At 48.5% G+C, this 26244-nt stretch overlaps 1 protein-coding gene and 1 non-coding gene across 2 annotated transcripts in view; both read left to right on the forward strand.

Annotated features, from left to right (window-relative positions):
• The first annotated feature begins 4059 nt into the window (after nucleotides 1–4059).
• LOC118758111 (U6 spliceosomal RNA) lies at nucleotides 4060–4163 on the forward strand. Its single transcript, XR_004995538.2, has one exon. It is a non-coding gene; the product is annotated as a U6 spliceosomal RNA (small nuclear RNA).
• Nucleotides 4164–18567: 14404 nt separating this feature from the next.
• The window catches only part of VPS4B (vacuolar protein sorting 4 homolog B), a 29973-nt gene continuing 22296 nt past the window's right edge, over nucleotides 18568–26244 (forward strand). The window contains exon 1 of the mRNA XM_004579452.4: nucleotides 18568–18914. Within this exon, the coding sequence (XP_004579509.1) occupies nucleotides 18888–18914 (27 nt within the window). The 5' untranslated portion in view covers nucleotides 18568–18887. The remainder of the gene's footprint in view (nucleotides 18915–26244) is intronic.

A 26244-nucleotide genomic window follows, 5' to 3' on the forward strand; every position in this document is an offset into this window, starting at 1 on the left:
TGAGGCTGGAATGCCATGGTCTCAAGAGAAAGACCCGTTAGAGATGGAATATCTGCTTCACACCAGCTAAATTTATATCTCCTTTGTTAACACTGACCCACTTCCTTTGGTGAAGAAAGCTATTGGTGAAACATTTCAACAAGGGCAATTTTTACAGGCATTTTTGGAACCAGCTGATGTGAATTCCAAGACTAAATCACACACTTGTGTTTTTCCATGGCACCTGTCAGGGGAAGGAAGTATTGGAACATATAGAAGGGGAATTTGGCCCCAGAATCCAAAGCTGGTTCCAACATTCATAAGATCCACTTCCATGGATTATGTTTATAGCTTTTCTAAACCTCAGTTTTTTCATCTACAAAATGGGGATAATAATAGCAAACTCATGAACATGGGTTTAAACAAACTTTGAACAAACACTGTTCCCTCCATGCATGCAATCACACGTCAGCATCATCCTATACATGCAGTTGTCTGGCTGGGATCCTCCCTGCCCTGGTTACAGGTTAGATTAACCTGGGAGTGTTCAGCAAGCACAGTTCCCAAACTCCACCCCAAGAAATTTCAGTGTAATTGATCTGGGAAAATATCCAAGCATCAGTATTTTCTCAAAACTTCCAGATAATATTAAATTAGCAGCTTATATTGAGAATAACTGGATAGGAGAGCTATCAAATTGAGTCTAAGCAGCAGTTTCAGCAGAATCACAAGAGTGATTGCGAAGTAAGGATTCTGGGACAGGGTCCACTCATGCTTAACGATTCTGAATTTCTAGAATTTGCCTTTTTAAAAAAAAAATCACCATTTTTAGCACTTTCCCCAGGTAATGTGAATGTAGACAAAAAAAATTCAAGGCTGGGAAAGAAGGAATGGGGGAACAGAGGTAAACCCATGGTCCCAAAACGCAACTAAGAAGTCGTTTCTCTGAACTTCATCTGGTCTTTGCTACAGCTCTTCAAATGTTGCAGAATTGAGAACCCATTGTCTTGGCCACTCCCACTGATATCATTCAGACAGCTATGACCCAAGACCGAAAACCTATGATGTAGGCTGAAGACATTCCAAAACCAATCCACCTACTGCACTTTATCATTAAAGATGGTGTGGAGGACCCAGCAGCCTACTCAACTGGACAAATTATTAGTAATTCATAATTAGATTGGGATTTCCCACCTCCCTGCTCTCTTCTGAAATTCTTATGCCAAACCTGAAATGAAGTATTCATCATTAGAGAAGCCAGGGTCTTAGAGGATGAGACATGTGCGGTGGGGCAAGAGGGGAACCAGGGAGAACAGAGGCTGGCACTCAATATCCAGCCTCCCCACCAAAGGGAAGAATGTCAGGTTTAGATAAGGAAACAAGGGTTTAGCAACGTGACAACAGTCATATAAGAGGTACGTATGGTCTTCTAGATGTCCCATCGCCAGCTGGGTCTTTACCTTGTGAAGCCAGCCAACAGCCTAGTTTCAGGGAAATACGAACAAAACCATCCATCACAGAGTTGGGGCGGGAGCTCCAAGTCAGACCTAGGTCACTCAGATCTTTCCATCTCCAAATATGGTGTTGTTAGTGTCTGCTATGCTTCCACCAGCTTCAAGGAGAGACAAGACAAAACCTGAACTTTACCCCCTAAGGAGTAAAGCTTCTAGGGGCTGGGACATCGAGGTGCTTAGCTGGGAAGTAACAGGGACGGTGTGAGCGGGAGACAGGCCTACCAGGCAAGTGAACACTAAGACAGCCTCACTAGACACAGAGTAACAGAAGCATTTCTCAACCCAGGTACCTCAGTGTCAGCACCAACAAGCACGTATTAATGCTATCCGCCTTTGTAAATGCTAAATTCATATAAATCCCATGAATATACTACACACAGATAACAACATATGGACATACTGTTTTACTAAAAACAAAAAATAAATCTCAAATGTAAGTAATAAAACATGCATTACAACTACAACATCTATGAAAGAGATGAGACTGTCAACGGTCTGAAAGTTGTGTGACTGGAGTCCAGCTAGTTTTAAAACTCAGGGTCAGCAGGCATTTCAAACCATTCAGACAGACACAGTGAGGACTCTGCAAACTCACCAGAATCGAGGAAGTGGTAAACAGATGCTACTATCAGCATATATGGAAAGGCAGATATACAGAGAGGAGGAGAGACAGAGAGGAAGATCTTTTGTCCGATGATTCACTCCCCAAGTAAGCCGCAACGGCCGGTGCTGTGCCGATCCGAAGCCAGGAGCCTTCTACGGGTATCCCACTCAGGTCAGGGTCCCAAGGCTTTGGGACATCCTCAACTGCTTTCCCAGGCAACAAGCAGGGAGCTGGATGGGAAGCGAGGCCGCCAGGATTAGAACCAGGGACCCTATGGGATCCCAGCGCATGCAAGGCAAGGACCCCAACCTCTAGGCTACTGCACAAAAACTGGAATAAAATGGTTTCAAAAATGTGAATTTGGAAAAGCATGATGTTTCTAATTAACATGCTGTTTTGCATAGCGTGTGAATTAAATGTGTAAATCGGTCATTTAAAATAAACAGACATTTAAAAAAAAAAAAAAAACAGTCTGGGGCCCAGCAGCGTGGCCTAGTGGCTAAAGTCCTTACCCTGAACGCACCGGGATCCCATATGGGTGCCAGTTCTAATCCCGGCAGCTCCACTTCCCATCCAGCTCCCTGCTTGTGGCCTGGGAAGGCAGTAAAGGATGGCCCAATGCCTTGGGACCCTGCACCCGCGTGGGAGACCCGGAAGAGGTTCCTGGTTCCCGGCTTTGGATTGGCACAGCACCGGCCGTTGTGCTCACTTGGGGAGTGAATCATCGGATAGAAGGTCTCCCTCTCTGTCTCTCCTCTCTGTATATCTGACTTTGTAATAAAAATAAATAAACCTTTTAAAAAAAAAAGTCTGGTGTAGCCACTGTCTTCCTCAAGGTCACATTTTCTTTGTTTCCCTGATGAAATTCAAAGAGACAAATTACCAACTTCAATGTACTCAGCTGGACAATGGGGAAGAAAACCTGGAATATGATCTTCCTGCATTCTGGTTTCCGCCCTTTCCCATTTGCATGGCACCCTTCATGTGAAGACAGGCAAACACCTGCAGAAGTCCAGCTAAGCCTCCTGACTCGCTAAGGCAAGATGAACACTTGGTATGTCTCTGAGGTCAGTCAACATCTCCAAGTTCTTCTGTTTTCTGATAACACACCTTCTCTTAGCAACCAGATATGAACAGAATAGCCACACACAAACTTTATTAGTTTGCTAGGGCTGCCATAAAAAAATATATTACAGACCGATGGCTTCAAGTAGCAAAAATATATTTTCTTAAAATTCTAAAGACTGGGCTCGGCAGCGTGGCCTAGTGGCTAAGGTCCTTGCCTTGATCCCATATGGCCGCTGGTTCTAATCCCGGCAGCTCCACTTCCTCTCTATCTCTCCTCCTCTCAGTATATCTGACTTTGTAATAAAAATAAAAATAAATCTTAAAAAAAAAATTCTAGAGACTGTGCACCTGCTGTCAAGATATTTATAGGACTGGTCACACACAGCAGAAATACAAGTGGACTAACCAGGAAAGGGCACAGCAGAAAGTCTGTCCAACCAAGTCTGTTCAACTAAGCGAGTGTGGCAAGACTAGAGCAGGGACTCCACACCAGCAGGATTTTCTTACCTCTTTTTGTCTCTACATCTCGTTCAGTCTGTTTCCCAAGATCCATCACTCATTCTCTCCTAGCAGAGCCCATTGCATGAGAGCTCGGGGCCATGTTCTGATTGGCTCGACCTAGGCCACATGTGCATCTGCAGACCAATCACTGCCGTCGGAATCTGTCATGGAAAGGGTAGCCTACCTACCTTGGAATTTGGATTTTTCTATTGCAAAGAAAGCACACTTCACATGACCATCCAGAGGCCTCCAAGCAGTTACAGCCACAATGAGTAAGCAATAACTAATGTTAATAATAAGCCAAAGATCTTCCTTGATTTCAACTTCCCTCATTTAAAGTTTATTATCGTACATTCACGTGGATAACTTGTCTCTGCTTAAAAGTTCAAAACCGTGCTCGCTTTGGCAGCACATATACTAAAATTGGAATGATACAGAGATTAGCATGGCCCCTGCGCAAGGATGATATGCAAATTCGTAAAAAGTTCAAAACCATTTATTTTTCCTACTTTTGATATATTGGTATACACTCAATGTAGGACTAAGAAAGTATATTCCTTTTTATTTAGTAGGTTAACAATCACAGATATTTAAGAATATAAGTAATACTTGAAAGTATTAAGTTATGTTTCTTTTGAAATGTTCCAGAGTTCAGAATTGTTCTTTATCTCAGTTCAACTTTTCCCAGTGGTCCTCAACCAGAGAGCCTTTTCCGTCCACCTCGGCCGGACCCACCCCTCTGCTGCTCCCTTTACGTCACAGAGAACTCACTGACTTCTTCCCAAGACAGAAAATTTTGCTCCAGGATACAAATGTGCTGGGCAGGTCCTCTGGCCGGGCTCTGGGCACGGTGCCAGTGGGGTGTGCTCCAGACAGGGGTCACTCAAACAGGCCCCTGCAGGAAGATGACCAGCCCTGTATTCCCCAAATCTGGCCTCAACAGAATGAATTCACATGGAAAGGAAGGGTGGGGGAAAATATATATATATGCTCATTTATACACATTAATTTATATACATTAATATATACAAGTTATATATATATATATATACACACTTATATAAGCGTGTGTATATATATATATATGTGTGTGTATCTACTTTGGCAGTAGAAAAGGTTCACATTTCAGGTTCTTGGTCACTCCAGGAATGGGGATTACAGGACTGTACATTTGAGGAATAAACGCTGAGTACTACAATCCATCATTATGACATGTGTCCTACCTTAGGGAAGAACTCTGTATGTGGTACTAAGTCATGAGATACATGTACTCATGTCCGGAGACGCATGCGCACCTCAGGGAACCAGGCACAGACAAGGTACTTCCCTGGAGACTCTCATCTCAGCTTCCTGCTACAGATGGCTCCCCGTGTTTTTATTGTCCCTGAGTGACGTAAGCGCTGTCTCATTCTGACAGCACACCTTGAACAGAGACTCAACTTGGCCCATTCAGACATGCTGGAGGTGTGTGTGGCAATACTTCTGGAAGCTACCACATGCTTTTAATTTACTGCATTTTCAAATATCTAGGTATTTACTCAAGGTTGGAAAAAGGCTTTCATATCCAAGAAATAAAGTAAGTGATTTGCGCTTTTAACCGTAACCCTCTTTGATTAAGTGAAAAAAAGGAATGAAAAATACATTTCTTGGAAACATTATGCAACTCATTCATAGCAGGTTCAGTTCTGCACACTCAGATCACACTGCCCACTTCCACCCTCCGTTCCGGCACCAGGAATGTCCTCAGGCTCCACACCCACTCCCCAACCTCGGTCCAGATCAGCTCTCCTGGGTGCCATACCGCCCCCTAAGACCTTCACCAGTGGGTGTCACCCAGACACCCTTTACCACCCGGAAACCCCTTTTCTTGGGGGCACGATGGGTGTACATGATTGGAGTGTGTGAGACGGGATGTGGCAGCCACCCTCCGTATGCACATCTCAAGAGCACTCACAGGCCTTGCACTTGCCCAGGCTTGACGGGAATCATCAAACGAAGCTGTCGCAGGGAACGAGGCAGAAAACATCAAAAAGAGGCTGAGAGAGAAGATCCATGTCTCATACAGCCACACCCTCGCTCCTCTAACACTAAATACCCCTGACTTGGATGAAAGAGGAATCAGAATTAGCAAGGAAGACAAAAGGTAAGACACTAGTGGGGAGTCCCACCCAACACCCCTGGCAAGTGGAGGTAGGGCTGCAAGGAGGAGTAAAACACTCAGTACAGGCCCACATTCAGTTTCAGAGCCCAAGGATGGCCAGGGCCTGAGCTGTGGATGCTGGAGGAGGCCCAGGGCCACAGCAGGATCCACAGAGAGCACCCCTGAATGGAAGCAGCAACGCATGTTGTCAGAGGGGCATCAGGGGGTGCCCAGGGCCACATGCTGCCAGGTTATTCTATGGTGGGGTGAGAAACGCGGCCTCCTAACGTCTTCTGTCCAGGGGGAGGAAGAGGCCTGGAGCAATAACACCGAATAAGACTGAGATCTATCTGCATGTACCACGTGTTAAATTAAGAATGCCCTTTAGATTACTCTATGTAGCTGAATGTACAATCTCTACATTAAAACTAAATTCAGTGTTTAAAAATGTTTAAATTTGGGGCCAGCACAATGTCAGAATCCCATATGGGTACCAGTTTGTGTTCCGGTTCTGCCACCTCCCTTCAGGCTCCCTGCTTATGGCCTGGGAAAGCAGTAGAGGACGGCCCAAAACCTTGGGACTCTGTATCCACGTGGGAGACCCAGAAGAAGCTCCTGGCTTTGGATCAGCTCAGCTCCAGCTGCTGTGGCCACCTGGGGAGGGAAGCAGCAGACAGAATATCTGTCTGTCTCTTTTCCTCTCTGTGTATCTGATCTGCCTTTACAGTGAATAAATCAGTAAATCCTTTTTTTAAAGTGCTCCAGTTGTGCACACCTGATTGTAGAAAACTCTCAACACTAAAACTGTTAAACTAGTAGTATCTTGCAACATGTCTTTGCCTACTCGTTCTAGCTCTACTTGGAATCTGCCTTTTGCCCACAGACACTGTCATCTTCTCTGACTGAAGGTGAGTCTCCAGTGCTCAAGAGAAGCATTTCCTGACTACTCCCTCTGTTCTAAGAAATTTCTCATCCTAGTATTTGTTGTACTTGTAACCGCTGGTGACCTAACACTTCCTGAACCACAAGATCTCTCTTTTTTTTTAAAATTTATTTGTTTAAAAAAATAAAAGGGGCAGGCCTGGTGAGAGTTATTGTGGGTCGCTCCGACTAGGCTGCAGCTCCCACTGGTTTATGTGAGGGCCGAGTATGTGCTGGGCAGAACCAGGCTGGACTGCAACACCCATTGGTTCCAGTGGAAGTCAGGACTGAAACCAGAACCAACCCAGCAATTGCAACCACCAGCTGATCGTGGAGATGGACTGTGCCGGGCCCTGTGCTTGCTAGAACATACAAGAATCTGGTCTGGAATCACCTCAGATGAAGTTTCTTTGGGGATCTCCCCAATCAAACTGCCAGACTCAGAACCCTAACCATGAAGAGAAGTGCAGGTTCCATGGTCTGCCATTGTCTGCAAGTGCCAGAGCCGAGCCTCCTCAGAGGCTCAGCCGGAGCAGTGGAGAGGAGGATATGGCAGTCTGTCGGAACCTGCAGAGGATACCTGGCACCACAACAGAGGACAGAACAAATCAATCAACTACCCCAGCCATATGTTGGCAATGAAAATTGAGCAAATAGAGACTCTAACATGGGCTATGTCAATCAGTGGATTCAGCAGCGACTTTGTCGTGCTCGGAATGGCGAGACTGGCAGCAGTTCATAACTGTTGAACTATCAAAACCACTTGAGCAAGACCCTCAGAGCATGCCCTACATCAGGGACCTGGGATGGTGGAAGGCTGGGTGGGGCTTCTCCCTTTATCTCCTTTACCCCAGATACAGAAAAAAAAAATGTAGAAATAATAGTCTTACCCATTTTCCTGTAGCCCTTGGACCTTTGTGCCCTAATGAACTAGCTAAAGATTGTCAAAAATAAATGAAAAAAAATTTATTTATTTAATTTAAAGGGAGAGCTACCGAGAAAGGGAGAGAAAGCATATTCCGCCATGTGCTGACCCACACCCCAAACAGCCTCGACACCATGGAGCCAAGAACTCCATCCTAGTCCCTGCCTGTGCAGCAGCAGCTCAAGCACTTGGGTGTCTTCTGCTGCCTTCCCAGGCACTTCAGCATGAAGCTGAATCGGTGGTGGAGTAGCTGGAGCCTGATTACAGGATGCCCATATGAGATGCCCATATCACAGGCAGCAGCTTAACCCACTGGGCCGCAAGGCTGGCCTTGCTCCTTATTTTTTGATTCTTCTATCTCAGGATCATGGACTCGACATGTAATAGGCTCTAGCAGGTTCTTACTCATAAATAAGCTCCCTGGATGGCAAGTCATCGGTTCCAACTTTCAGCAACGCTGCCATCCATGCTCCTTGACAAGCCCGGCTCATTCACAGCTGCAGCAAGCAGTTGGGCTTGTCTTGGAGCCTCTCGCACTGTCGCAAAGGATTCCTGCTTGGCACACCCTTAGCTACGCATCCCCATCCCCAGCTGGAGGTGTCTTCCCTGCTACTCAAGGCCCAGCTTCTAAGGGTCCAAATTCTGTCTCATTTGGAGAGAAAACATGGTTATAGGTGAGACGCTTCAATAACACGATGGAATTTAATGAACTGATGTTGGGTTATGTTTTGGTCTCACAATGTTGGGCACACCTGGGGGAAGACAAGTAAGACATGACCAGGGAAGCCAAGCCTTGGGTGTATGACCTCATATTAGGGAGGGAGAAATGATGCAGCCTGAAGAAACCCCTAGTCCCCCAGTCCCTGGCCTGATGAATTCTGCATAGCTGGCATGCTGGCATGCCCTGACCCATGGCCCACAAGCCTTGGTTAACATCCCTCTTGGTTAACAACCTCCTCACACCAGGAGTGTCATGATGTACCTGACAGGTAGGAACATTCCTCTCACGGTCTTCATTGGAGCGATGAGATGACAGTCCACGCTGGGCCAGGTGGAGGACAAGGCAAGGCGTGGGTTTGAAGGAGAGCAGCCCAGCCTGAGGATCCCTGCGGAGGGAGGGAGAGGAAGCAGCAAGCAATTGTGCGATTTGGCAGGGAGGGAAAGTACCGCACCCTGCTCCCTCGGGAGGAAACTGCCAGTAGACACTGACTAGCTCTGGCAAAATCTGCAAGTGGAAATTCATGGAAGGTATTTGAAGAATCAGACGCAAATTTTATTCCACAAAGACCAGTTCCAAGGTGGTGGCAGAGGTGGCTTCTGGGAAGAGCAGAAGGCAAGGGCAGGCGCTGACACTCAGCCTGCAGTTACCACTGCTCAGACCAGAACCTGCCGAGTGAAGGGGAGAACCAGGCTGAAACTCCAGCTGAAAGCTCTATGCTCCCCGCCACATGCAAATACTAGAAGTCCGATGGTGCGACCATTTGCTCCTAACACTGCTAAGACCTGGCCCAGCAGCTTCAGCCATGGCTTCAGGTGCAGCTCTCCACCCCCTCCCAGGCAGAGGTTTCCAGCACAGAAGGTCCGGCAAAGTCACTCTTTTTCACATAAGCCCTGGGCCCTTCTCAGGAGACCCACTAAAATGGACCTGGACAGCGAAGACGTTCATGAGCAATAATAAACCTGGTGTAATTAGCTACTTATTTTAATTATATTATGCATACAATTTATTTTACATATTCATCTAAATTTTGCCTAGCCCAGCTCAACCTCAGGCTCCCCTCCCCTGCCACCCACACCGCTAGAGGGAGGGTAAGGGAGGCAAGCCCCTGGGAGCCAAGAAACAAGATGAAGTAAGTTTGAAGGGTCAGAAGGGACCTCTAGCTGCCAGCTACCGCCCAGCAAAGCAGAGCTTGGCACCGAAGCCAAGGCTGCAGTTCCCACGGACAGATCTACCGGCCCAGAGGCTGCACACATGTGAACCGCCTTGCAGAGCCCTGGCACCCCTTTGTGCTCCAACAGACTGTAGCCTTGCAGCTCTTCCAAGCCCATTCACCAGTGTTGGCTGGTCTTTTTCTAGATGGACTTCAGACAAACGGTAACCGTGTAGCCCTGGGCTATGGTTGCTGAGCTGTGATGTCAGCTCACCAGACTTTGTGCCTGTTCCAGCCACTAGTCGGTCTGTCCAGTGCAACCCAACAACCACAAGCCCGTGTAATGACTGAGCACCCAAAAGGTGGCTGTATGTCTTGCAGGGGAGTGTGCACACAGGACAAAGAACTTGCATCCTGAAATGTAAAATCTTGAGACGCATGAGGTCACATTTAAAAATATCATGTTAAATTACATTATTTTGGGCCTGGCGGCTAAAGTCCTCGCCTTGAAAGCCCCGGGATCCCATATGGGCGCCGGTTTAATCCTGGCAGCTCCACTTCCCATCCAGCTCCCTGCTTGTGACCTGGGAAAGCAGTTGAGGACGGCCCAATGCATTGAGACCCTGTACCTGCGTGGGAGACCCGGAAGAGGTTCCAGGTTCCCGGCTTTGGATCGGCAAGCATTGGCCCATTGCGGCTCACTTGGGGAGTGAATCATCAGGCGGAAGATCTTCCTCTCCTCCTCTGTGTATATCTGGCTGTAATAAAATGAATAAATCTTTTAAAAAATTACATTATTAGAATTAATATCATGTTTTTCTTTTTAGTTTGTTTTTAATACAGCCACCAGAAAATGCAAGCTCACACATTTGGCTTACACTTGGAACTCGCATTACTTTCCCAATGAACAGCTCTGTCCTATAGAGAAAGGGGAGGGCATTTTTTAAATCAAAGCATTTTTCAGCTCAACCCAGAGCTGCAGACTGACATTTACTTCCAGAATAATGTCCTATTCTGGATCTTTCCATATTGGTGCCCCGAGGCTAATCCTTTGGACAGTTTTTTACAGGTGAATACAAGAGGTCAAAGATCATTTTTGAATCCGTGAGGCTAAAAATTTGTAGTTCCTAAAGCTGGCCACTAGATGGCGGTCTAATCCTGTTTAAGTCTGAAAACCTCTCAAACTTCTATTACTTGTAATGTCCTGTCAACATTTTTAGCCAGGATTCACAGATCAACTTGGTGAGATAAGAAGCTAAAGCGAATTTTTATTCAGTGAAAAACTTTCTTTGAAATTTACAAAGAGGCCCAATTCGGGGGCCTGTTGCAAAAGCCAACACACTTAAAGGAGCAGCAATGAGATTGGAAACTGCCCCTTTTATTATTTTTTCTTTTAAATTAAAATTTTTAAAACTATTTGAATTTGCCTTTGAGATTTCTAAACACTGAAAAGGGAGATGCTTCAATTTCCTGATGGGCGCATTCTGTAACAGCAGTTTCTCCTGTGGTTTGTAATAAAATCCTGCCAACCAGAGGATGACTTTGTAGTCAGGGGTGCTCTCAGCGGCTGTTCCTCTGGGGTGTCATAGCCGCTGGGTCCAGCTTTTCCCAGGCAATATTTGGAGTCTGTGTTTATTCGGTTGATGTTGCTGTTCCCAGCGCCCTTGTTTGCTGACCGACGTGCTGAGAAGGACAGACTCATATCAGAGAAGGGAGGGAGCTGCCCACGAGATGAGGGCACAGCAGATTTCACGCCAAAGGCAGACACACAGGGGCTGCAGGAAGCTCTAACTGGGAAAGCCTTGCCTCTGCCCTGCCACCTCCGAGGGACAAGTCGGGCAGCAGGGCCCGAACCCAGCCCCGAGGGGATTGCTCTCCCGTGCAGCCCTCACAGGCTTCCACCTGCTGCTTTCGCCAGGAGTGAACCAGTCACTGGGAGAAGAGGGATCGCGGATTTGCTAGTGATCAGTAAGCCCAGTAAAACAGGGCTTACTGATCCCTCAGTAATGAACCCTCATGTGTGAGGACCACTCAGGTCCTCAGTGCAAGAACAGCCTAGGACAGATGTGAAGTAACTTGACACTGACTCTGGAAGCAGGCACTGCCATGTGGAGGTTACCCAGAAGGCGCAGGGAAGCAGCCACGGCTGGCTCTGCCGCCGGTCTGGGTTTTCCTGAAAGAGAGCAGGGCCATCCAGCAGCATCCTCCACGTGGTAAAAAGGCAGGAACATGAGCAGTGTTACTGCTGTGTTCCAGAAAACAATAACTGAGGAAATCGCCTAGCCCGGGGAAAGCTTCACTCAGCCTGTTTCTAGCCCATCTAGGAACCTGTCAGAGCTGGTCTGGCCATCTGCAGAAGGCCTGGGCATGCAGCGTCAGAAAATCTAAGCGAGCAACAGTGCAAGGCAACATCCAATGCAGAGCCCTACGTCCATTAGCAAGTTTTCCTCAGATCTCATACCCAACAGGCTACCTTACAAAAGGTAGCTTTATGTGGTGTCTGCCACGGCGATGCCCTAGACCTGGTAGATTGCATAACGTGTCTTTTGCTTTCCCATAGGAATAATACTATACCCCGGCATCAAGTCATTCGCAGAACAATGAAAGGCACCAGCGCTAATGAGTGTCCACCAGGGCCAGACACCACAGCTAGTTATCACTCCCCTCTGCAGCAATCCCACAAAGCCAGAATTATTAGTCCAGTTTCAAAGATAAGAAAACCGAGCAGTTAAGTGCCTGTCCACAGGTCTCATAAAAACCGCCAGTGCTCTCTGTTGCTCCCCAGCACTCTAAGAGTCAGCGTGAAGGCCGAGAGGTGCCTGGGAGAGTGCACAGTAACCGTGCCTAATGCAATTACGCTCCCCTTCATGGAACCGGCTCAACACGGGAGGGATGTTAGAGACCATGGTGCATGCCTAGGAGAAACTGACTTTCCCAACGTCCAAGAGCGAGGCAATAGGGTAGATAATTAGAGACCTGGGATCTTCTGGTCCAATCACACCCCTTGACTCCAAGCCCCTCTCCTATCCACTAGGAAAGGCACTGAAGCTGTTGGGCAAAGAAGACAGAGTGAGAACTCCTGGACCGGAACTGTGGGGCTGTGCCACACCACAGCGTGCAGACATCGCCTGGTCACATCACGAAGTCCTTGTTGGCATTTCTGAAAAACATTTGTGTTGTCATATCTGCGAGTTAGACAATCAGTGCACAGTGCTGCTCCTTTACACGTGGGAACTTTAGAAGGAGCTTGGAGGCTTGGGTGCCTTTCACAGACCAGTCAACTCAATTTAGATCTGTTGATTGACATATTGGCCACTTAGATCAATTACATGATACTTTACACGCCAGGGTCTTTGAACAGAGCCAACTTTTAAGTAAGTTAATGTCTCCATCTCCCTCCAAGGTATAGATTTTCCTTGACCTAAATCTACCCCCAAGGGGCTCTCATGATATCCCTTTTCTGCAGTCTCTCACTTGTCCCGGGCACAACAGAACTACTTTGTGTGGGACCACTCCTTGATGTGATGGAGTAGTGCGCTTTCTCTTTGAGAAGGGAACCTGAACCTCCCGTGTCTATGAAGACCCGCCATTGAAAAAACAGGCCTGCAAACACCAACAGCGACAGCTAAACTCTCCTATGCTTACATGTCTTCATTTGTAACGCTGTCAAGCATGGTATCTCTGGCTATCATGTTTTCAGAATCTGTGAATATCTGATCATACTATATGAAAGTATTTCCATGTAACACTGGACTTCTCTTCTTCCTCATATGATCTTCATAAAAACAAGGTACCTCTTCACAAAATCCATCACAAAAGGGTTTTTTGTTGTTTTTTCCCTGGTACTAGTTGTTATTCACAGGTTACATGCATGGCCCTGATTGGTCCAACATTTAGTTATACTGGGTTGGAAGCTACAGAATTCTCCAAGAAGACCAGGGGAGAAAGATGAAATTTTCCAGAGAAAAACACAGCCATGCTGCAACTTCAGAAATACCACTGGCCAAGAACAGCCCCTGGGAAGCAATCTTCTGTCACAGAGGAACTTATTTTCCCAGGATGACCTGAGGATGTAATTTGGCAATGAGATCATTTGGCAACCTTGAGTTTTAGTACAGGGAAATGAAATGATTGAATTGGCTGTGGTTTTTAACTTATGCTCACTTTTCCAAGGTGGAATTTGGCCAAGATTAAGAATAAACATTTGGGCTTTCAAGATTTCCATTTTGTAATTACAATCTGAATAATATAAGAAGACATCTCTCTCCAGTAGCACTGAGTGTCATTGTATGAACAAGTCAAGTCCTCTGTTGTATCCTGTTTCCTCTTGAGGAGCAGCCCTGGCCCCACCTTTCCTATGATCACTGAGGCTAAATTTTCTCACTCTGTAACTCACAAGGCCTACACTGTGGTTAGCACACTTTTGACCCAAATAGATGGCTTTCTACTTGTATCTCCTCCGTTTTTCCAGTACACTAGAAACTTTCAGAAAGAAGCAATCACGTTTGATTTCTCTGTTGGATTCATATTTTTTTGTTTGCTTTCTTTTTTTAAGATTTATTTTACTTTCATTTGAAAGGTAGAGATACAGAGAGAAGGAGAGACAAGAAAGAGGTTTTCCATTTGCTAGTTCACTACAATGGATGGAGCTATACCAATCTGAAGCCAGGAGCCAAGGTCATGTTTATGTCTCACGTTGGTACAGGGGCCAAGAACTTGAGCCATCCACTGCTGCTTTCCACTGCTGAACCAGAAGTGTAGTAGACAAAATACAAACTGATACCCAGATGGGATGTGGATTCAACAGGCCACAGACTTAGGCTACCATGCCTTGGTACTGATCCCATTTTTGGCTGTTTAACATTTTTTATTTACTTTTTTTTTTTAAGACAGAGAAATAGATAAACAGGGAGGAAGAAGGAAGAGAAGAAGGAGGGGAAGAGTGGGAAAGAAAGAGAAGGAAATGGAGAGGGGGACACACACACACACACACACACACACAATCTCCACCTGCTGCTTTAGGCCCCAGATGCCTGCAACATCTCAGGCTGGGCCAGGCCAAAGCCAGGAGCTAGACACTCCGAGTTTTGCACATGAGTGGAAGAACCCTACAACTTGAGCCATCACCACTGCTTCCCAGGTTGTGCGTTAGCAGGAAGCTGGATGGAGGCAGAGCTGGAAGTCAAAGCCAGACACTGGAAGACGAAATGCAGGCATCCCTAAAGGCATCTTAAACGTAGCATCAAATACTTACCCCTGCTGATTTATTTAAGCATCAAATATAAGTGCTGCATCTTTAACAAGATCTCAGTTAGCATCAGTTGCTCAGGTGATTCAAAAGCATGATTGACTCAAGCATAACTATGTCACCAATTCTATTGCCTCTCTGTAGGTTCCTGGCATTCATAGCTTTCACCACATGTAAATTAGCATTCTCTTCCATATGTGATCAGTCTAAATTTCCACACAATTACATCTAGAGTAGGAGGACTAAGTTTCTTCAACAAAAATATCGACCTTAAGATGAATTGTAACCACAGCTTCCAATAACTTTCAAATTTGCAAGTTGTAATAAAATTTATATGAAGCAGAAAATCTTAAATATCCTGAAAATTGTTGATAGGCAGCAGTTGTTGAAAGTTAACTATGCTCTAAAGTCAATTCTGTTAATCTACATTTCATCATTGGTAGTATTGTTATCTCTACTTTACAGATGGGGAAACAGCTTGGCGATTGAGTGGCAGGTGTCCCAAGGTCAAGACTTCCAGAAAGCATTCAAACGTCAGGGCCTGAGGACTTAGCTAGTGTTGCTTTTTGCTTGCAATAAAGCAGGCTATCCCACCACATACTGAAATGTATTATAAAGCTACCAGAGTTCATTTTGTAAAAGAAAGTATAGATGGTTAAAACATTATCAACATTTCAAACAAATCCCTGTGGAAAACTGAGGTATCACAAAGCCAGGCCTGTGAGTATGTACAAAAAAAATGTTTCCAATTCTGAATAAATAAAAGTTAAACACAGAGATGGACAACGACCTTATTTGTGACAACAAAATGAACTCTAGGCAGGTCAAAGATTTAAGTGCAATATGCAACCTTCTAAGGACTGGAACGAAAAAGGTATGGTGCTGTTGTTTATATAATCTAAAGCAGGGTGAGATTTTTCTAAACATAGCAAGAAGAAAACACTACAAATTGTCACACTAAAAATAATAATCCAAAGGGCCTGGTGTGATGGCCCCGAGGTTAAAGTCCTCGCCATGCACGTGCCTGGATCCCACATGAACATGAGTTTGTGTCCCGGCTGCTCCACTTCCCATCCAGCTCTCTGCTTGTGGCCTGGAAACTAGTAGAGGGAGGTCCAAAACCTTGGGACCTGTACCCATGTGGGAAACTGGAAAGAAGCTCTTTGCTCCCGTCTTCAGATTAGCTCAGCATCAGCAGTTGTGGTCACTTGAGTGGGGAGTGAACCAGGGGGTAGATCTTTTTGTCTCCCCTTTGCTCTGTAGAGCTGCTTTCCCAATAAAAATAAATTCTGGGGGTCCGGCGGCATGGCCTGGCGGCCTAAGTCCTCGCCTTGAACTTGCCGGGATCCCATATGGGCACTGGTTCTAATCCCGGCAGCTCCACTTCCCATCCAGCTCCCTGCTTGGGGCCTGGGAAAGCAGTCGAGGACGGCCCAATGCTTTGGGACCCTGCACCCGCGTGGGAGACCCAGAAGAGGTTCCTAGTTCCTGGCTCCGGATCGGCACAGAACCGGCCGTTGCGGCTCACTTGGGGAGTGAATCATCGGACGGAAGATCTTCCTCTCTGTCTCTCCTCTCTGTATATTTGACTTTGTAATAAAAATAAACAAATCTTAAAAAAAAAAATTCTGGACCCAGCGCAGTAGCCTAGTGGCTAAAGTCCTTGCCTTGTAAGCACTGGGATCCCATGAGTGCTGGTTTGTGTCCCAGCTGCTCCACTTCCCATTCCACTCCATGCCTGTGTCCTGGGAAAGCACAATGGACAGACCAAAGCCTTGGGATCCTGCACCCACGTGGGAGACCTGGAAGAGGCTCCTGGCTCCTGGCTCCTGGCTTCGAATTGGCTCAGCTCCAGCCATTGTGACCACTTGGGGAATTCTCCTCTCTGTATATCTACCTTTCCAATAAAAATAAACAACTCTTTAAAATAAATAAATCCTTAAAAATTATAACCCAAAGAGTGAATCGGGAAATTTCCCTCACATATATCAAAATTATTTAATATAAAAATGGTTTTGAGCAATCAATAGGGAGAGACAGGGGCCAGTGCAGGGACTCCACAGGCATCCCACATCGGAGTATCCGTTCTAGTCCCAGCTGCTCAGCTTCTAATCCAGCTCCTCGCAAGCTGGGAAAGCAGCAAATGGTCTGAGTACTGGGGCCTTTGCCACCCAGAGGGGTGCCCCAGATGAAGCTCCTGTCTCCTGGCTTTGGCCAGGTCCGGTGTGGCCATGTAGGGAGTGAACTCCCGTCTGCAACCCCACCCCAGGGCCGTGTGGCAGGGACCCTAGCACTCGGCGCCTCCTCTGCTGCTTCCCAGGTGCATCAGCAATGAGCTGGAGCTGAACCACCACCCATGTGGGATGCTAGCTCTGATCTGGTGTGCCACAATGCTGGCTCCTGAAATCAACTACTAATGCACATCATTTGCATGCCAAGCACATGTGATCTGGACCACGGTGACATTAGCCTGCCAACTTCTCTGCTGGGCTGATGCCTCACCCGGCAGTACCCTGTGTAGTCAACGAGCAGGAATAACTGCCTCCTCCCCGCTCTGCAGCAGCTGGTGCATGGAGTGCTTGGTGGACAGTGCAGCTGACTCACCTGCTGGGCTGCCCACAAGTTCTGTCTCCTCAGAGGAATCCTGAGAGGAATCCCCACCCCGCCAGCAGGGGCTGGGCCTCCAGGGTAACTGGGCACACTGAAGGGCTAGTCATGGCCCAGCCCATTTCCTGCCTGGGCGGTGAGCATGAGTCACCCCTCTAGAATACTACAGGTCAGAGAGGGAGCTGACAAGCCAAGACCTAACTCCCAGGGCAGCGCTGGGTGAGGCGGGGGCAGAACACAATTTCTTAAAGACGGCCTGCGTGAGACCGATTCTGTCTTGAACAGGCTGCCCTGGAGACGTTCTGAAAGCTGAGAACGCACAGGCGCCATGTGCCTGCCCACTAGCTTTCCGCATTTTCTTCACCGTGCTCAGTAAACCTTGGCCACTGGGACCATACTCTGGCTTATGTGAATATGGGCTGAAGAAACTGGGAACTTGGCTTAGTCCTTGGGCTTTGACAGCGTTGATTCCTTCGGGGTGTGCCAGGCGCCCTGCTAGGCAGTCAGCCCCGCTTACCCAGGACAACACAAAGTCCACCGTGCAAACAGAGCTGACAGCTTTCAGAGGCGCCTGGAGGAGGTGACCTGGGAACTGGCACTTTAAGAACTGGTGTGACTATTATTGAAGAGTCTGAATCAGCGAAAGCAACTGAGCCCCAAAGCACGGAAGCAGCGGCTGGGCTCGGGGCGCAGCAACGCCCCGCACCCTCTCCTCAGGCCGCCCCAGAAGGACGCCATCTCCCTGTGCCGCTCTCCTCCAGGCCCACTCCACAAACGCCCGGCAGGCTCACATCCTACAGACCAAGGTCCAAACAAATCACATCCCAGCAAAGATGGAAGACCGGAAGGGGAGAGGCGGGGAGGGAGGAGGGGGGAAAGGAAGGGAGAGCCCTTCAGCAGATCCTTCCGTCAGCGGAATAAAGCCCAACCCCGTGTGGCCTTGGGCGGCTGCAACTGCTGGGCAAGGCACCCGGGAGCGGCTTCTTGGGCCACCCATTGCTGCAGCTCTCGTACTTTCATCTTGATAGTTTCCTGATGCCCAGTGTTACAAACTTACTTTCAGTAAACAGCTCCTTGCAAAGACCTCTGACCTGCGCTTGCGCTTTTCCCTGCACCCACCCCGCCATCCGCGTCGCCACTAGAGCGCAGTCGCCTGCGCCTGCGCAAAGCCCGACTTCCGCCAGGTGTTGGTCAGACTTCAAGACTAGCTCTTGGAAAGTCCCGAGCTGCTGCGAGAAGAGGACGGGGTGATGACTGCGTTGTGCGCGTGGTGATGACGGAGCGGAAGTGCTCCTGCCGGAGGCGGGCCTAGACGCCGAAGGGGCTCGGGATTGCGGAAGTTTTGAAGAGGGTCGGCAGCGGGTTCTCACAGTGTTGTTTCACTAACAAGTTGTGGGAAGGAGGCCTCCCTCGGTGTGGGGCTGTGATTACAGGGCACGGCCCGACGCCCCTGCTCTGGGCTCTCCTCGCCCCTTGTGGAACTTCAGGGAACCGCCTCGCACCTCCACCATGTCATCCGCCAGCCCCAACCTCCAGGTATGGCTGCTGCTCACCTGCCGCCGCCCGCGGGGCCGGAGCCGAGGGGAGGCGCGGGGAGCGGGGCGGGTGGCTCGCTCCGGGGCCCCTGGGCTCGGGACACTGGACAGAAATAGAGGAAGCAGCCGAGCCGGGACCAGAGCCTGTCCATGACTGCAAAGAAGAAAAAAACCTCAGGGTTTGGTTTGTTTGCAAAAGCTCCGCTCTTGGCCCTGCTGGGAGTAGGGTGGTTGTCGGTTTTTGGAGCTCAGCTCGGCTCTCCGAGCTGTTCGGGGAGCAGCCGTGGACGGCTTCCGCTTTGACATGGAGGGACGAGCCTGCCTGCCCCCAGTCGTTTGAGCACACGCGTTCCCTGACTCCCAAACTGTAAGAGTGGGGGGTGTTTGTTAAACCTCTGTGCTTGCTGTCTGTCACTGTCCCCGTGGTGAGCAAGGCATTGGTAGGCGACTTGGGAACTCCAAAGATGGAGACCTCCGCGTTGGTCGTCTATAGAGCGACTTTTTCTAAAAGGAATGTGTGTAACTGTGTAACCCCCAAATGGGTCTGGGACTTAAGAGTCTAGGGCGTGAGTGGGCCTGGAGGACTGCCAGGCAGTGGATACCCAATTGAAATGCCCACCTTGCAGCTCATCTCGGGCTTCCAGTAGTGTGTGGGATGGGCCTTTCTCGTTGAATGCCTGGTAACAGGTGCCAACGGTAACGGGGTGCACTTGGAAGCCAAAGTCAAGGGTCCTGGGGGAGGCCCAGGCAGAAGAGAGCTACCTAGACAGGAAACAGAGTGGGGACAGAGGCCGGCTCAGGGCCTCTGTGCTCAAAGTGAGCCTGAACGATCCTGGAAGCGACTGCTTTCTTAGAATTAAGAAAAAATTATGTGTTGCTTCGTATCTGTGTTTTTTCCCACTAAAGTGTCCAACTGAGATGGAACAATTTCCACTTAATCCAAGCATTTCCTTCAGAAAGGATCTTTTTGGTAAAGGTGTCTTGAAAACATGTTTGTCATTTTGAGAATTAAAGGAGATTTCAGGTGAACATCTTGTCATCACGCTTGCTGGCTGTCGGTTAGCCAACGCTGTCCTGTCAGCCTTCGTTGGTCGCAGCGTTGGGCGTGATCTGGTCATTCCACAAAGCGACTTCCATCCACTTACAGATACCTTTCCTCTGCCACAGTGACCGTTTTCCTCTGTAATCAGAGTGCATCCTTCTTGAACGGGATTGTTGGGTATTCTTCAGGGAGTTATCTTAGGAACTGACCAATGTTCAAGACAGCATTGCCAGCGGTAAACAGGAAGAGTGTCAGGACAGAACTTTACTGCTGCTTGACTCACTCCTGTGTCTCTCGTTCAGTTTCTTTTCTTTTGAGGAAGAGAGGTTCATATGGAGTGAATTCATACCTGCTGGTTCACCCTCCCCCCGAATGCGTGCAGGTCAAAGCCAGGATGCAGGAACTCCCAGCAGGCCTTTGCTGTGTCTGACGGGCACCCGGTTACGCAGGCATCATTGCTGCCTTCCAGCATCCACAGTAGCAAGAAGCTGAAGCTGACAGCCAGAGCTGCCCTTGAACCCAAGCACTTTGATGGCGGGCTTGGACATCGTAGCTACCTGACTGAAGTCCTGTCCCTTACTCAGGAAATTTGAAAATCATTCAGATAAAGAGTCAGCTATCCACTGAACAAGACTAACCCCCTTTAGCCAGATGCTTGTAATCTGAAAGTCAAAAAAATTACCAGTAATTTCACAAATGCTGTAATAGAAGGTAGGTGGGTGGGTAGGAAGGAAAGGCGCATCCCAGTCTTCCAGGCACACAAGAAGTGCTTCGCAGCAGGTGCTGTGGGCGTGGATAAAGCCAGGAGCGCTGCCACTGTGTGCTTGGTGTTCTGTGTGATCCCAGGCCTCGGAGCAGCTCTGCAGTGTGAGCGTTCTTCCAGTGTCAGTGTCAGGTTAAGGTTTACCCAAAGACATAGAGGTGTTGAGTGTGTGGGATAGTTTTAAATCTAGGTTTTTGTGCTTAGAACTCTGAACTCCCTACATAATTCCACTATTTAAACAAGAAAGTAGAATGTTTCCTAGGCAGAGAACAACAGTATATTCCTCAATTCAAAGGTGTAAAATAAAATCCCTTCAGAGGGTTAGGGGAAATTGCAAGTGTGTCGCGTGAAATAAAGCTAAGTGTACTCCATCCTGAATGGTGGGTGCCCTGTGCCATGTGAAAATGTGGCCATGGGAGTTAAGTACAGGGCCAGCAGAAGTCTAGAGGGAGGCGGTTCCAGCGACGCTGGCACGGGGTTTCTCTGCAGCAGGAGGCCCATGCCCAGAGCCTTGCAGAAGCTGGGATTCTACAGCAATGTAGTGGAATAGGATGTTCTGGGCAGACAGGCCTGCCAAGTTGGACTAGGTCGTGCCAGGAGTTTGGTATGATTGGAACTTAGTGTACAGGTGGTGGCATGGGCCGGAGGGTTAGGCCCTGTCACGAGGAGGTTCGTGTGCTGCATAAACAGTCATCATCTACTCCACATGACAGCTATAGCCGTCAAGTGGCCTGTTGAGGTGCTGTGTGTTAGCATGGAACTATCCTGTGTCCAGGGAGAAACTCGACTGGAGTCGGGAGAGCAGTTAGGAGAAAGACAGTCGATGGCAGAAAATACGGGGTCACGTTAGTGTAGCACTTTTATATTTTAAATTTATTTATTTTTATTGGAAAGGCAGATTGACAGAGAGGAGATACGGAGAGAAACATCTTGGTTCACTCCCCCAAGTGGCTAAAACAGCCAGAACGGAGCCAGTCTGAAGCCAGGCACTTCTTCCAGGAACTTCCCCGCCTCTCTTCTAATTCTGCCTTTCATACAAAAAAATGAAATAAATACCAGTTACTCCAAAATCCGTATTTGCAGCCAGGGCTGCTCAATCTTAGTTCTACACATCTGAATTCAGATGATGATTGGACATTTCCATTTGACTGTCCCTGAGGCCTTTCTTTCTTTTTTAAATTCTATTCATTTTGAGAGGAAGAGAGGAGACAGAGAGTGAGCCCCCCACTTGCTGGCTCACTCCTCATGCTCCCAGGAGTGAGGCTCACACCAGGCAGGTCACACCAGGTCTCCCCTGGAGGTGGCAAGGACCCAGCGCCCTCAGCCACTGCCAGCCGCTTCCCAGGGTCTGGACAAGCAGGAAGGCAGAACTGGGAGTCAGAGTTGAGCATTCAGCCGGGCCCTCCGACATGAAATGCAAGCATCGTGACTGCTGGGCCAAAGCTTGCCCCACTGCACCGATGTCTCAGCCTCGACAAGAATGAAGTTACTGTGCTGCTCCATCCCAGTGCGTCACTCACACACTTGTTCTTTTCTAGCACCGTAAACAACTCCTGCAGAAATCGAGGTGGGAACCGGGTACAAGCCTCACTCTCCTCTCTAGTTCTTGATGATGCCTTTCTCGCTTGTTCAAAGAGGTGCTACCCAGTGCAGCAACCTAGCGGCTGAAGTCCTGCCTTTGCATCTGCTGGGATCCCAAATGGGCATCAATTTGTGTGCTGGCTGCTCTATTTTCCTTCTAGCTCTCTGCTTTTAGCCTGGGAAAGCAGTGGAAGATGGCCCAAAGCCTTGGGACCCTGCTCCTGCGTAGGAGACCCAGAAGAAACTACTGGCTCCTAGCTTCGAATCAACTCAGCTTGAGTCATTCCAGCCATTTGGGGAGTGAACTAGCAGATGAAAGATCTTTGTCCTCCTCTCTAAATCTGGCTTTCCAATAAAAATGACTATTTTCGTTAAAAACTTTTTTATTATTATTATTTCAGGTGATGTTTACCTAGTTGATCCAGGGTGGGAAGGATCTAGGGCTAAGGAGAAGTGGGTATGATCATTGTTTCCAAGCTTTCTGTTTCTTCCCATTTCTGCGGAGAGGGGAGAGATAAATGGAGGCCATACCCAGTCTCCCAACCGTGCCAGTACCTGAGGATGGGGAACAACCACCCGATATCAACCTGGGTCACAATGCAGTGCATCCTCCAAGGGTTCTGTCCGGGTGGATGCGATAGTTCCACTCTTTTTTTTTTTTAAAGATTTATTTATTATTTTTATTACAAAGTCAGATATACAGAGAGGAGGAGAGACAGAGAGGAAGATCTTCCGTCTGATGATTCACTCCCCAAGTGAGCGCAACGGCCGGTGCTACGCCGATCCAAAGCTGGGAGCCAGAAACCTCTTCCAGGTCTCCCACACAGGTGCAGGGTCCCAGTACATTGGGCCGTCCTCGACTGCTTTCCCAGGCCCCAAGCAGGGAGCTGGATGGGAAGTGGAGCTGCTGGGATTAGAACCGGCGCCGATATGTGATCCTGGTGCGTTCAAGGCGAGGACTTTAGCCGCTAGGCCACACTGCCGGGCCCATTTTTTTTTTTTATTTTTATTGGAAAGTCAGATATACAGAGAGAAACAGAGACAGAGAGGAAGATCTTTTGTCCAGTGATTAACTCCTCAAGTGACCGCAACGGTCACAGCTGTACCAATCCGAAGCCAGGAACCAGGAGCCCGGAGCCTCTTCCGGGTCTCCATGCAGGTGCAGGGTCCCAAGGCTTTGCGCCATCCTCGATTGCTTTCTCAGGCCACAGGCAGGGAGCTGGATGAGGAGCACGGCTTTCAGGATTAGAACCAGCGTCCATATGGGATCCTGGCCCGTGCAAGGCGAGGACTTTAGAGTTGAAGTGTGAGCTTTGGCACGGCCGAAAGCATTGCTGTGCGGAGGCATCGTGAGACTGGGATCCTTTGGGATTTTGCTGTGGAAATAAAGATCTAAGTGAGATGGGAGCGAGAAGCCTAGGATGGCTTCTAGGCACTGAGGACAGTGAATTCTAGGTATGAGTCTGAAACGGGACTTGAACTGGTGTCTGTGGAGGCATGACCTCACACTGGCTCGGCACGCCCTAGAAGGATTACGTGCTGTGGAGGCGGGACAGGCTCGGAGCACAGCGTTCACGTTGACAGCTGCTAGGACATCTTTTTTCCTGAGAAGTACAGTGTCCCTGGTTTCAGGGTTTTCTAGGGTGGACACATCATGGTCTGCTAATCTGAAAGGGCAAGTCCCAGCTGCTCACAGCCTTTGGACTTTCATGTTGCTGTCTGGGTCCGGCCTGACCCTGCTGCGGTGAAGCCATCCGCTCCGAGCTGGCCGTTGTGCGAAATTTGGGAGTGTGAAGCAGACCCCAGCACGCGTCACTCCTGTTCCTGCCGGACTTTGCATTCCAGTGCGAGAAACGGGCACACACATACACACAGCTGCACACACAGAGAACATGCCTGGAAGGAGCTGGAGGGTAGCTGTGCTACATTTTGAGGCGGACAGAGAGAGGGTGCCAAGATCACTGCTGTCATTTCACTTTTCAAATGTGTGTGACAACCAGGGCTGGAGCCGGAAGCTGGCAAGCACTCCGGGTGCCCTGTGTGGGTGGAAGGAGTCCAGGGCTGGGGATTTACGCAGGTACAGTGTTGGCTGCTTGCCAAGTGCATGTTAAATGGACTAAATGGGATAGTCATCAGCCATAAACCACCGAAATGTCACATGGCCAGGGCCAGGAGGTGGGCATAAGGGGCAGTAAACAGGTACAAGTTCCAAGCACGGACTCCTGGAGCCTGCTTCAGTGTTTCGTAAAAGAGGAAGAATCCACAGAGCAGACTAAGAGGTAGCTGGCAGAGAGATGGGAGAACAGCAGGAGAACGTGCCTGTGGCTGGGCAGCGTGCAGTGTGACACAGAGGTGGGCCTGCAGTCTGGCATCATGAGGCTCCGTGGGGCAAGGAGAGTACCTGCGGCACTGCGGCGGTGACGCTCTGCTGCCGTGAAAGGATGTGTCAGGGACTTTGTAAGGAACACTGGCTCCTGGTAGAAATACCCAGCGCAGAGAATTTGCTAGAGATGACAGAACTGGAATAACCAAAGGGAGGAAGATTTTGAGAAAACGAATTTTTTTTCACTCATTCAGCAGTGGTATAACCATCAACTGCCCACCAAGGTCTCGGCCTCGTGAACTCCAGGTGGAGTGTGTTCCCAGGCAGCTTAGCTTCGTAGAGATGCAGCTAGGAACGATATAGAGAAATAAACGGAGCGCTAAGGATGGGGTAAGCGTGTGGGAGTGGGAGAGCTGAACACAGGGCTCCCTTGCCACGGCAGTGCACTGAGGACCCCTGGGAGGGCTTGCCCCTGCACCAGGACTGGGGCCCATCTTACCTCAGCTTGGCAGAAGGGCCTTAGCTTGGTTTCCAGGCTCCCTGAGCCATGGTTGGGTAACTACTGCATTTTTCAACTTTAAAATGCACCGCTTTCTGCTCCCGTATTCCAGTGGGAGGCCTGAGCGCCTCCTTCATAGATGTCTTGCCTTTCAGGTCTAATCCATGAGCACCTGCTTCAAACTACAGCATCATTCTGACATCTAACTGGCTTTGAAATGGAATGATTCATACTTAGCTTAATTAAATGCTGGTTTTTCACAATGTGATCATTATCTTTTGGGGGGGGGGGTCCGCATTTGTTTTGGTTTTAATACCTAAACTAACTCAGTTGGAATGTTATAATCATTCCTCTTTACTTGTGTTGTTCTGTGTACAGTTTTAAAGTTTAAGGCTGGGCCTGGCACAGTGGCCTAGCGGCTAAAGTTTTCGCCTTGAACACGCCAGGATCCCATATGGGTGCCGGTTCTAATCCCGGCAGCTTCACTTCCCAACCAGCTCCCTGCTTGTGGCCTGGGAAAGCAGTTGACGATGGCCCAAGGCCTTCGGACCCTGCACCCGTGTGGGAGACCTGGAGGAGGTTCCTGGCTCCTGGCTTCAAATCCATGCAACTCTGGCCATTGCAGTCACTTGGGGAGTGAATCATCGGACAGAAGATCTTCCTCTCTGTCTCTCCTCCTCTCTGTATATCTGACTTTGCAATAAAAATAAATAAATCTTTAAGAAAAATTAAGTTTAAAGCGAAGTTTAGTGAAAATTTTATGCTGAGATAATTGTAGGTTCCTATACAGTTGTAAGAAAGAATACAGGGAGGTCCCATGTACCTTTCACACAGTTGTATCTTGTAAAACTAGTTGTACAATATCACAACCAGGAAATTGACATTGCTGCATTCCACAACTCTTACTCATATTTTCCCAGTTTTAACTTGTGTGTGCTTCCTGTGAGGTTTTATCATGCGTGGGTTCATGTGTGTGGTACCATGTGTCAAGACACAGAGCTCTTCATTCATGAAGATCCCTCTCACTGCCCGTTCATAACCCTAGCCATCTCCCTTTGTCTTCTGCCCACCATCCCTGTCCCCAGTAGAACAAACCTGCTCTCCCTCTCTGATTCTGTCAGTT

The sequence above is a fragment of the Ochotona princeps genome, chromosome 18, assembly GCF_030435755.1.
Source record: "Ochotona princeps isolate mOchPri1 chromosome 18, mOchPri1.hap1, whole genome shotgun sequence".
Classification (NCBI taxonomy): Eukaryota; Metazoa; Chordata; class Mammalia; order Lagomorpha; family Ochotonidae; genus Ochotona; species Ochotona princeps.